The sequence below is a fragment of the Xiphophorus maculatus genome, chromosome 11, assembly GCF_002775205.1.
Source record: "Xiphophorus maculatus strain JP 163 A chromosome 11, X_maculatus-5.0-male, whole genome shotgun sequence".
In the NCBI taxonomy this organism is placed as follows: domain Eukaryota; kingdom Metazoa; phylum Chordata; class Actinopteri; order Cyprinodontiformes; family Poeciliidae; genus Xiphophorus; species Xiphophorus maculatus.
Genome location: NC_036453.1, coordinates 14,199,043 through 14,211,593, shown reverse-complemented (window position 1 = coordinate 14,211,593; position 12,551 = coordinate 14,199,043). Strand labels below are relative to the sequence as shown.

Below are 12,551 nucleotides of genomic sequence, written 5' to 3'. Positions count from 1 at the left end.
AGATTCTTTATAACAGTTTGAGATTCATGAAAAATGTGTTTGTTAAATCACACAAAAAGACTGTTTCAAAGTTTTTTAGCACTACAAGTTGGTTTTTGAATAAACCTAAACTGAATTGTTCGGCTCTGTTTAGAGATTTTTCAACAGTTTGAGGTGTGAATCCTTTATTCTCTCTGTGAAAACACAAAAGTAACCGTTTCAATGTTAGCATTAGAATCACCTTAGAATAAAACAAAAACCAAGAAATTTAAAAATGGAGAAGTTGAACCTAGACTGAACTCTAATTGCTGACTCTTTAAAGCAATCTATGCTTTATATATGAAAACAAACAAGTTGGATTCTTGCATTTTTAAAAAAAATAAAAATATGGTCCCATTCTCATGAACCAATTGTCGAGTTGTGTCTCATGACCTGCATGAATCAACACACAATTGTTTAACCAAGCCTTTTGGTTAAAAATGGTGTCAGGTTTTCTTAATTCAGCACGATCCTCGTTAGATGTAGAAAACTGAAGAATAGAGCAGAGATCTCTTGCTGTAGTTCATTCAACCTGCCAGGTATCCGCTGCAGTCGACTCATTTTGCCCCTCCAGCAATTTGAAGAAAAGATTCCCAAGACAAATACATATCTTTGTGTTTTTTATTACAGCCAAAAATTGGGGGCAAAATGATTTACAAATTTATAGTATTTTTTCCAGATTTTTTGACTTTCTTTAGAATTGGAGAGTCTATCTGTGTTTTTGATAATTAGATTGAAAAACACTGGGCTCTTTGAAATCCCTCTCACCTTCAGTCAGTTACTGAGAGATGGGACTATGATTGTTTTCCCAAGTCGTATATGTCAGCATTGTCATGGTTTCTACTTGTTGAAGTCAAGCTAATTTAGGCTGGTTGGGGCTCATATCAATATATACAAAAGTTGGAAATAGGTAACTAAAAAACACCCATACCTTCTCCTTTCTAATGTGTTTGTTGGTTTGATCAGATCTTTAACTTGGCCTGAATTCACACCTCATGATTTATTCCACATCTACATGTTAAGGTTGTCAAAGTCCAGCTAGCTAAGCTGACCTACTTCCCTCTCCCTTGCTATTTTTTCTTTAATTTAAACTTTTTAGTAGGCCCTGAAATGAACCCTTGAACCTTGATATCTACATGTAGTGTTGACAGTAGAAGCAAATAACTGTGTGCATTTTAAAAAAATATATATGTCATGTGCACATTTAGATTTATATTGGCAATTTAACAGCTAAAAACAGTGCTATCAGCAGAGAGCAGTTTTTTTTGCCCTCCAGCAGGGAGCCGGGGCAGGAGCTTGATCAGGCCACGTCACGCTGCAATGCATCATGGGCGTCACTGTCAAGTTGGGTTTTGACATGCTTAAACTTCTCTAAGTTTAAAATAAAGCAATGCAAAAACAATTCTTTTTACGCTTGCTTAAAAAGAATCTTAAAAAGAATTTTTATTCTTAAAAAGAGTAAAAAGAATTCACTGATCAGAAACTGATACGATTTTTCAGTTTCTCAGCAGGCCGAGACGAAAACCGACCAATTCTGGTCACCAGCCGAATTCTTGTTGCGTCTTTAAAAACAACCGGCTGATAAATGACCACAGTTTGCTCTGTAACCAAGTGTTTAACACAGTAAATGCAGGTTTGCACTGATCTTAAGGGATGTGTTTATGTGTTGGATTAATGTTGGTGGACGTGAACGTCTTCCCACTCTGAGTGTTGTTTTACTCGTCCACAGTTCCCAGGGTCACCCGCACCGCTCCCTTCTCTCCCGGTAAGACGATTACCGCCCTGCCGTCTTTCCAGCTCAAACGCTTTCCTCTCAATGTTCACGCTTTTCACCAACATACGTATGTGACAATGCAGGCCTGCAGTAGGCCATGCATTATTTACAGGCATTCCACCCCATGACTGTCTCCAGCTCGCTGGCAGATCTTTGGGTTAGCCCTTGGCAGTTATTGAATATTCTGTTTGATTTTTAGCGTTTAAAAAAAAAAAAAAATTAAAACGCCAGCAAATCCCTGATACTCGGATCAAACGCGCTGCAGCTGTAAAATATTATTTGTTTATCCCAGATTTTTTTTAAGTAAACAAAAATCAGCAATGTGGAAAAAAAACCCAGCTAGACATTAATCCTGTTTTATGGTAGGTTTAACATACCTGGTTAATTTACACTTCACCTTTGAGGGGGTTGCAATTATCAGGCAGTTTTCTGACTTAATCTGGGCCGTTAGCTCGTATCGTTAAATCTTTGCAGGACTCTGAGGGGAAACACGGAGTCTGAAATAAAAACAACAGAGGGAAAAGCTGTGAAATCTGGTCCAAAATGTTCCCAAACAACTTTTTACAGCTTTTCTTTTTGTTTACGGCCATTCTAAACGAATGCCGTCAGAATAAGTTACGTCATCAACACTTGGTGCAATTAAAAAGGTTAAATGTTTTTCTCACTTTTTATTGAGTCAGTACATTTAAAGACCAATCCTGTTTCATTGGAAGGCAGCTGTTGAGTTAGTTAAAAACGGATGGAGTCCATTTTTGACTCCATCGGTGAAGTGAGGCACAGATTCTAGCAGAAATACATTTTGAGTTTTTTTTCCTGTTAGGTTTCACTAGAACAGTTCGTGGAGTCTGCACAGAGCGATTCAAGTGGAGCTATTTGCTGCATTACTGATTTTGTCGCTTTCAACATCGTTTCTCTCGGCATAAAACGTCTTTAGAAAGTCTGTTGCTAAATTGCAGCTGCACCAATCGGTTTATATTTAACTTGCAGACATGCAGTTTGGGTTTATTTGCAGAATATCAACGATTGAAGCTTCTCCTGTTTTAGATGGGTGAAAAAAAAAAATCATGTTTATATTGACCCTGGAAAACCTGGACAGAGAAACACATGAACTCTTTAGATTGTTCTGCAGGAGTAGCTTGGAGATAAAAAAAAAATGTTTTCAAATGTATTTGGTTTTTGTAAGGTTTTATGAAAATCTATGACGGAGTATTAAGGCCAGACTAAGAATCTTTTTTAAAAAAAAATACGAGAATAAAGTCATAATATGAAGACAATAAGGTCATAACAGCAGAACAAAGACTCAATATCACCAGAACAAAGTTGTGAAATTAATAGAAAAAAGTTGTTTCAATGAGAGCAAAGCTTCTTAATGATGATCTGATATTAATTTGGGATTCTTTCTTCTAAATAGGCGTTTTGATGTTGGTTTTAAAGCCCTGATACTGTTAATAATTTGATGTGTTTAAAGATCAAGTATTTATTCATAAAGTTGATACCAAGTATAGCCTCACAAGATGCTCAACATTCTTTATTTTAATTTATTATTTAATTATTTTTGGTTGAATTTATCATAAAATTACTACTTCATTCTCTTTAATATTATTATTTTCTTCTGATAATTTTCTTCTACTATTATTTTTACTTGGCATACAACTTTATTATTGCAACTTTTTTGGCGTATCACGACTTTATTCTGATCAAATTTTGACTTTATTTGCAAAATCTTTTTTTTTTTTTTCATTCGTTATAACATAAAGTTATTTTGCATTCTTTTCAAATTCAAAAATATTTTATTGATCCAGAAAGAAAATTACATGTTGTTGCAACTCATAAAATGACGGATGTGCGCATGCTTTTAAACTGCATAAACCAAAAACGTGAAAATATTTTACTCCTTGGAAAATTGGGCTCAGTTAATGGCTGACCTTTCTTACTGAAGGGTTTCCAAGTTTGGTTACTTTTTGACCTTTCTGGGGGGAATTTTATTTTCAAGTTTCCAAACCAATTTCCTTCCAAGACAGAACAATATTGTTCAATCTTTAAGTTTGGCTGAAAACACAGAAGAAAAGTCAACATTTGCATATCTGTTTTGTTTGAAATAGAGATTTTGTAATATTGCAACACTGGGCCTTACAGGGTTAAACATGAGGGGTGTCCAAAGCGTGGCCCGGGGGCCATTTGCGGCCCTCTGACTGACTTGGCGCGGCACTTGACCTCAACTAAACTATGGCATAAATTCGGTTTATCAACTCAGGCGGTGATATAGATGCAGAAATCTGCTTGTTTTGTTAAAATGTTGTGCGTTTAGTTTATTTTTGAACAGGCAAATATGAAAAATAAGTTTTTTTTTAAAAACAAAACTCTGTGAGTACTTTCAGTTTGACGTGCTTCACTGCTGTTCTTCTTCGTCTGCTCCATGTTTGTCTGCTTGCTCCGTCGTCTCTGGTGATCCTCGCTCTGCTCTGAAATGTTTCTGTGATCATCTGGATTGTTTTTCTGCATGTTTTCTGCATTGACTGCATGATGAGAGTCCCTGCCTGATCTCAGAGTGGGAACGTTGTAGCGACGCCCCTGCAGAACCGACTTACTTTTGGTTAATTGGTTAATAATGACCTTTTTCACATAACTTTTTTTCTTTATTCAAAACGTAAAATCATTTAAAACCGAAAGCTGGGACATTTAATCTGTAAGAGAACATAACTTTTTTTTTTTTTTTAACAGCACTGTAGATCGTGTCTAATGGTTGCTATGGAGATCTAAGGCACTAACTTTCTGCTCTTTGTGGCAGTTTTTCAACGTTGAGCTTTGGGCTGTCAGCAACATGTGGGGGTGGCACTCTAAGCTCCACACAGTCCTTCACGTTCTGTCATCTGCAGGGACTTCTAGCTTTTTAAAGTCTTGTGCACCAGCGTGAACCTTCACATAAAGAAACCAAATGAACAAAACAACAAACTATCACATAAGACGCATTAGAAAACATCTTTTTTCTGAACGTTTGAGTGGTAAATATGCACATTTGGTCTGTTTTTGTTGTAAAAAAAAAACAAACCTGACCCATTTGTGATTATTTAGGCAAACAAATAAAATCTGAACAGAAACCTTGACAGCGGATGTCTGCTTCTGTGTGCAGTTGAAGGCAGCGGGGTGATCATAGTGGTGATCATACTGTGTTTGCTGCTTCTCGCCTTCCTGGGAAGCGTCGTCTACTTCCTGCATAAGAAGGGAAAGATCCCCTGTGGACGTTCAGGAAAGCAGGAGATGTGAGTACCGTCTCGTCCTCTACTGGTTCTGCTGCACAAGATCTTCATTCGCATCTTTATTTTTCTGCATAGAACCCTCAAAAATGGCATCTGTTGGCAAAAGCAAGACATTTTTGAGTGTGAGCTAAAGTTGAGCAGCTGTTCCCAATTCGCACGCAGATGCACAAAATAGATCCCAGCTGTATTTACACACTTATTTGGCTCTTACCGTTACAAAGGTAAGAGCTTTAAACCACCCACTTTTAAAGTAGAGAAACAAAGTGTTAACTCAGTTTGGCCTTTCAGAGTTGGTGTTTTCCAACTGAATCACTCAAAATTCCACAGCACATCTACATGTGGATGCTTGTCATAGTCAAGCTAGCATAGCTGACCTACTTCCCTCTCCTTCGCTTTTTTTTTATGAAACGTTTTTCCTGACATTGTTTTTTAGTTGTCATAGTTTTGACAAATATTAGCAAAGCCCTTTTTTCCTTTTATATACTACGCGTACATTTAAGATTTGGCGCGTCATGTTGACAACTTGGCCGCTAAAACCAATGATAGTTGTTGTCGGCACTGTTGTGCGTGTGATGTCATGCTTCGACGCGTCCACAGCACCGGTTCATAACGACTGTGTTCATCCGGGCAGCACCAAAGAGAAGCCCACCAAAGACGACATCGTTGTGGAGATGAAGAACAACCCAAAGAACGAGGAGGCTGTGCTGCTGAAAGCCGTGAACGGAGAGAAGAAGGGTCCCAATGACCAGGTAACTGTCGTGGTGAGTGAATACGCCTGCAGAAAGAGAGAAAAAGCAAAACCGAGAAACCATAGCAACAAACACCTGCATAAGTAGCAATAAAAACAACGTCACTGAAAATTACATGAGAAAATCAGAGTTTTAATAAGGTAAAGGTATGATTTTTTTTTTCTTGTAAATGTACAACTTTTCAACATTAGAGGATATTTTTAAGTGTTGCCACATTATTTTCTAGATATGAAACTTTATTATAAATTGCGTTGGGTTTATTTCAAATGAACACAGAGACGGAAAAGGAGCAGGAAAAGGTTTCAGGGGGAAGGAGACACGAGTAGACGAGTGAGAAAAGGACAGAGAATACAAGTCAACAGTCAACACAACCCAGAAACCATAGCAACAATCAACATAGCATCATCATCATCACTGACAATGGCATGTTACAAGTTAATACAAGTAAATAGGATTTTTAATATTGTAAATTTATGCTTTTAATCATGAAAAACTCATTTTGTTCTTGCTAGTTTACCACTTTTCAACCTGCAAGAACGTTGGAAGTGTTTGATTGTAAATAAATCACTTCCAACACTTCAGTAAAAATGCTTTTTAGCTTTTTAGTGGAAATGTACTCCACTGTTGCCTCTTTCTTTCTTTCTTTGATCAACAATCCGTCGTGAAAATGTGCTTGTGAGTGAAAGCTGTTGTTTTAAATGCTTGGGATCTCGTCTGAGTCTTGACCTCTCCTGAATGATTTGAGTAAATCTCACCTTCTCGTCTGTCTGTGCAGTAAAAATCCTGAAGGTCATGCGGAGCCGCAGCGGGTCGCAGTATCCGGACTGAGGCTCTGGAGCGGAGGAGACCCGGGACACTGACCTCCTCTCTGTCTGGACGCTCCCTCCCTCTTCCTCCCTTCATTTTGTTGTTCTCAGCAGTATTCAGCAGGTTCTCCCAGGAACACACACACACACACACACACACACACACACACACACACACACACACACACACACACACACACACACACACACACACACACACACACTTCCCAGGTGTGTTTGTACAGATTTGTACCTTCTGAATGAGTCTTTGCTTCAGCATTCAGTTCTCTCATTAGTTTCCAGCTCTTTGCTGTTGTTTAGTGTTTGTACGGTGGTGAATCATCCTTCTTTTTTTTATGAAAGTGTAAATATTATATATATTTTGTTATTTAAGATATTTTGACTCAGATTTCCATTTCACAGCAGCGTCTGGCTCGTGTGCAAGTTTTCTATGGTTTTTATTTTAGCGTCCAGGTGAGATTTGATGCAGGACTTGATGGAGACCAAACGTTGTAAAAACTCGTCCTGCATTCGACCAAAACAGTTTATTTTCATTTCTGCCGGTGACTATTTCACCGGCGGCCATCTTTACCAAACTGCTGTCTCGTTCTTGTACTGTTTGTAAATATGCTTAGTTTAGAGACCTGCTAGACCTCCTGAAGCTCAAGCAGGTCAAAGTTACACATCTGCTGTGCCTGTTTTTTCTTTTTTCTTTTTTACATCAAACACTGAATTTATTTTATTACTTTGAAACTGTTTTTCTCTGTGTTGCCACTGATTGGTCAGAGCCTGAAGGTCCCCACGTGTTTCTGCATGTTTCATACCGCGACAGTTTGGACTGACGACGTTTTTACACAGAGAGATCAGTGTGATGGAGCACAGGAAGGTTCATGGTTTTCTTTATCTGAAGTGTTTGGAAACGAAAATTGTTTTTTTATTTTTATAAAATCCATCTCAAATAGTTATATGTTTCAGCTTAAATGATTCTATCATAATTCATTTAATTGGCTTAATTTAAATTTAGAAAAATTCATCTAATTTTGACAAATTTAAATGCAGTCCAAATTTATAACATTAAAGTGAAAAATCTGACCCTACCACATGATTGGGTTTTTTTTTGTTTGTTTGTTTATTTTTATTTTTTTAAATATTATTTACAGATTTAAGATTTGGATTTCTAATTTTTTTATTTGATATATTTCATAAAACAAGCAAGGAAAGATTTAAGATAAAACAGGTAAAAAAAAAAAAAAACAACCTTCTTGTGTTTGTTATTCAGTGACCATTTGGTTTCTTTTTTTAATTTTCATTTCTTAGCTCACAGCTTCATGTTTCAGGAAAGCGGTCGTGCCGCTCTGCGAGTCGGATGTAATTATAGTGGATGGAGCCACAAACTGGGGTTTAATCTAAAACAGGCAAAGAAAACATGCAAGAAATACTGCTGGGGTCCTTCTAGAGGCTGGCGTTGTGAATATTTCTCACTGTGTATTTTATTGTGAAAGGGTTCTTTTGTTACCAAGAGTGCTACACTGCCCTGATGACTTGCAACATTTAAATTCGTAGGGAAGTATTTTCAGTTTTTAATTTCTCATGTCCCGCTGAGCGACGAGAAGCGATGCCGTCGGTGTTGAACAGATTTCTGGTTGAATCTGTGAATCTTTATTTGTTCAGTGGTGAGAAAACAGAGTTGGAAACTGATTATCTTTTCTACATGTGCGTAAATTAAGTGCTCAACATGTGATTCTTTTGATGCTTGTTTTTTTTTTTTTTTTTTTTTTACAAGATGCCAAATAAAAGTTCCACCTAAAGAAAAGGCCTTGACTTGTTTCTGCAGAGGTTCCGAGAGTGTTGTGTGTGTGTGTGTGTGTGTGTGTGTGTAGAAGTGAGCGCTTCCAAACCGCTGTCAGCGCAAACTGGGAAGCGCTCCGAACGGTAGCTCAGATTTCCTTCCTGGACAGAAAACACATCTGCAAAGAATTTAAAGCTGCAAAACAAACGTTGAGTTCAGGCGCTCGGCGCAGAGCCTGCAGGCCTCCAGGTGACGACGGCTCAATAACGACCGAGATGAAGCAGCTCGGAGGGTTTAAAGGCATGAAACGGTTCAGATCGGGGGGTTTTTTGCATTTTCTGCTCAGATACGCGGCATCCCGGTAGCTTATGGACTTTTGAGGGGAAAGGAAACGTTCAGCTTCTGTTTAATAAACTGAATGATGGCTCTCTATGTTTGGTTCTGATTCAGGTGACAGAAGGCCGACTTTGTAACTGTCTTTATGGGACTCTGAAGGTTCAGATCTGAGTCAGTCACTGTACCCAGATTTCAGGCCTGATCATTAGCTTCTAGCTGTAGTAACTGAACTGCATGCCGACTCTGGATCGTTCCTCTTTAGGTCCAAAGAGAAAATCAGCAGGACAAATACTAGTCCACAGCAAAAGATGTTGTTAGATCATTTTGGTACTATGTAGTTTTTTTTTATGGAAGTATGAAGTAGGTTTTCTGTAGATTTTACTTTTGTCCTGGAATAATGTCATTAAATTTATACAAGTGGTTTTTTAGGTATTGTTTTGCCTTTTAAGTATGAAACAGTTTATTTCCATTCATTTCAGTGTAGACGGCCACCACTGTTAGTTAAATAATGAATTTAAGAGCTGGGCAAGAACAAAGGACCCTTAGTTAAAATTGTTTTCACCATCTGTTATGAATAGCCTTTTACATTCTGTCCATTAATATCAATCAATCACAGAAATTTCAAATGTACTTTATCTTAGTTGACTTTTTATCCCTTTTCTCTGTATTGAGGGTAGAACTGTGTTCCATTACCATGGCAACATTCTCAAAAAAGTTACCAAAATAAAAGCATATACCCTCAGAGGTAGTTACAATAAACAGAGGTAACATACTCGGTTGGTCTTTACAATTAATATCCCAAAGCAGAAAATTATTATTATGTTTTTTTACATTCTTTTTATTATTTTATAACCTAAAAATAGAAATAAATGAACGGAGTGGAATTTAGAATTTCCTATAAGTCCCTGAACGCACCGTTTTCCAGGTTTGCAATGAGGCAAAAAAAAAAGCAGCACACATTAAATATCTGTTGAACAAACCACACGCACCAAAAAGGTTAAAGAAAAATACAGTTTAATTAAAAATCTTAATGGCTTAGGCATGAAAACATGGCGGCACAATGAATGCAGAAGATATTAAAAAGACAATAAATAAAATCGTATCTATACAGGTAATAAAGCGACGAGTTTTTAGTAGGCAAGTTCCATTTGACGAAGGCCAGTTAACTGGGTAAACCAACACACACAGTCACAGAGAGACGTCAGCAGACGGGAACCGACACCGAGTCACTGATGGTTCTGTTCTCAGAGTTCAGATGTGGAGTGAAACGACAACAAGAGGGGGAGAGGAGAGTCCAGACGAACATGGAGCGATTCGCCCAGTTCTGCGACTGACAGGAGGCACAATAATTCACCTTCTCCCACTAAAACCAGTTTAAACTTCAGTGTAGAGAAAAGGACACTTCAGCCACCCTCTACTTACACTACTTTATATCAGGAAGTATTCTTACCAAGGATTTCAGAACATTTAGCCTACAAATTTTATTTACTGATGTATTTATCCTGCAGAATTCATAAAAAAAATAAGCCTAATGACAAACAAATCAGTTTTTCTTTAATAAACGAAACTTGAATTTTGCATCCTCTGGTTTTCTTTGTCCGACATCATCATTGATGACAGCTTTGACAAGAAACTGAACAAAATCCATACGGGTGTAAATACTTTTGCACGGCAGATAAAAGAGGCTGAGAACAGTAGCTGCGTTTCCGTTACAAGTTCTGCTAATATAAAAAAAAACATAATTTCGCCGTTGCTGTGTTTCCATTAAAGAAACACAATTAAAATCACACATGATAAAAAAAAACATCCATCATACTCCAACGGCTTCCTCTTGTCTTCTTTGTCTTTTCTGCCAGTAGTAACATCTGGTTGCTGATCACGTGACTCGTGTGACGAGAAAAAAAAAAGTTTCCATTTCAAATACGAGGAACACATTCATTTTGATACGGTGAGAATCCATAAATTCTTGACCGAAAAACGTCAGTTGTTGTTTTTTTTTAAATTGGCGTACTTCCATTTAGCAAATGTATTTTTCGTATTCCAATTATTTACATGGTCGATGGAAACGCAGCTACTGTGATGTAATTTTTCCCATTTAAATGCCTTCTTGGTACCAACATTCTCTTTTTACACCTTTGTCCTTTTATATTACTTTGCAGTGGGAAAAAGTATATTTTGACCTTTTAAAATCTCTAAAACAGTTTTAAATCTGACTCTCAGATTTGCAAAATTTAAACGTAAAACCTGCATTCTTCCCAACGACCAGCAGGGGTCACAAGAAAACATCCTCAGTCAGTTTCTGGTTGATATTAAATCTAATTTCACTAACCATGGCCTGAGTTCAGTAAAACAGACTGGAAACCGGGACTTTTCTTCTTCACAAAAAATAAAATAAAATAAAATGCGTGACGTTTGTGCTCTGGCGCCACCTAGAAATCTTCAGATCCCAGTGGCTCAATTTATACTAGAGGATTCACACACCTGAGAACAAGTTCAAAGCTTTTTCAATCAGTTTTTCTCCACCTTAATGCTCAATAAAGATGCTACTATGGCATTTAAAAAAATAATATACAATAGAAGTAAATTTAAATCTTTTTTCAAGTTATTTTTTCCAAAACCTTTCAGTTGAACAATTTTTAAATTCACAAAAAAAAAAAGAATAAATAAACAATAAGTTGTTGATCTGAGCCACTACCCATGAAGGCTTTGCAGACGACACACGTCTGCTCCAAACAGGAAGAAAGGATGAAGCTACAACGAAACGTAAATATGGTCTTAAATATGTAAAACTTGGAAGTTGGGCAAAAAAAAAATGTAAATATTGCAGAAACATTTTGGAATGCTCCTTCCTACAATCTAGTTAAAAACAGCAAAGCGTAATAAAACATTTGCACATTCATGTGGAATGAGTTAAAGTCCGAGCGGATGGTGATGGGTGAGATCACATTAAAACCAGGGCTGCACAAAATGCTGCAGATTTATTGTTACTGCAGTGTCTCTGCAGAACTGCTATAGATGTTAGCGAATCATTTAAACAACCTGCATTCAGGCTTTCAATGCTACTTGGACGTCTGGTGGCTCTAGTTATTCAATGCAGCATAAAAACAAGGACTGCAAGGACGTTTTGATGCTGAAACAGCAGCAACTCCTTTAACAAACCCTTGTTGTTCAGATAGAAATGACATCATCTGAGGATTTTGTTTGCTAAAATCTGAACACAGAGCAGAAAAACAAAAGCTATTGTATTTACCACAGATCATGTCATGTTTTTTGGGGGTTTTTTCCCCCCAAAATAAGCTGATGACACTGCAAAAACAAAATGTTACCAAGTATTTTTGGTCTAGTTTGTACTGCAAATATCTTAGTATTATGTCATTTCAACTGTGCAACTTTTCAGCCAGATGTAAGGGCTTGATTTAAGTAAATAATTATTGAATACCGATTTAGAAAATTGCTTGTTCCACCGGCAGATTGTGTCACTTATAACAAGACATTTTCCAATGTTATAAGTGAAACAATCTGCCAGTGGGAGAAGCAATTTGATCTACTTTCAAGAATTATTGACTTAAACTCCTGTATCTTGCCGAAAAGTTTGTTAGTTTTGTCTTATTTCAGGCATAGTGAGACATTTGCAGCAGAAACTAGACCAAAAATACTTGGTAAGATTTTCTGCTTTTGCAGTAAATTTGAATCGAATTCAAAATGCAGAATCCAATGCAGCTGCTGAAAGGCCTACAAAGCAAAGTACAGATGCACTAGTTGGTCCGTCTGAAGTGGAAGTCAAGTCTATTCCCCTCGATCTGCCCCGGTCAGTCTTCTGCA

General features: G+C 37.3%; 1 protein-coding gene across 4 annotated transcripts in view; it reads left to right on the top strand.

The window, feature by feature from the left end:
• Positions 1-8,382, top strand: part of LOC102233691 (cell surface glycoprotein MUC18-like) — a 69,131-nt gene extending 60,749 nt beyond the window's left edge. For 2 of the 4 annotated variants that reach the window (XM_023342825.1, XM_023342828.1), the window contains exons 13-16: positions 1,748-1,783; positions 4,923-5,052; positions 5,681-5,810; positions 6,574-8,382. In XM_023342825.1, the coding sequence (XP_023198593.1) occupies positions 1,748-1,783; positions 4,923-5,052; positions 5,681-5,810; positions 6,574-6,576 (299 nt within the window). In that variant the 3' untranslated portion in view covers positions 6,577-8,382. The remainder of the gene's footprint in view (positions 1-1,747; positions 1,784-4,922; positions 5,053-5,680; positions 5,811-6,573) is intronic. The other 2 variants (XM_023342826.1, XM_023342827.1) reach the window with 2 other exon arrangements.
• Positions 8,383-12,551: the final 4,169 nt, after the last annotated feature.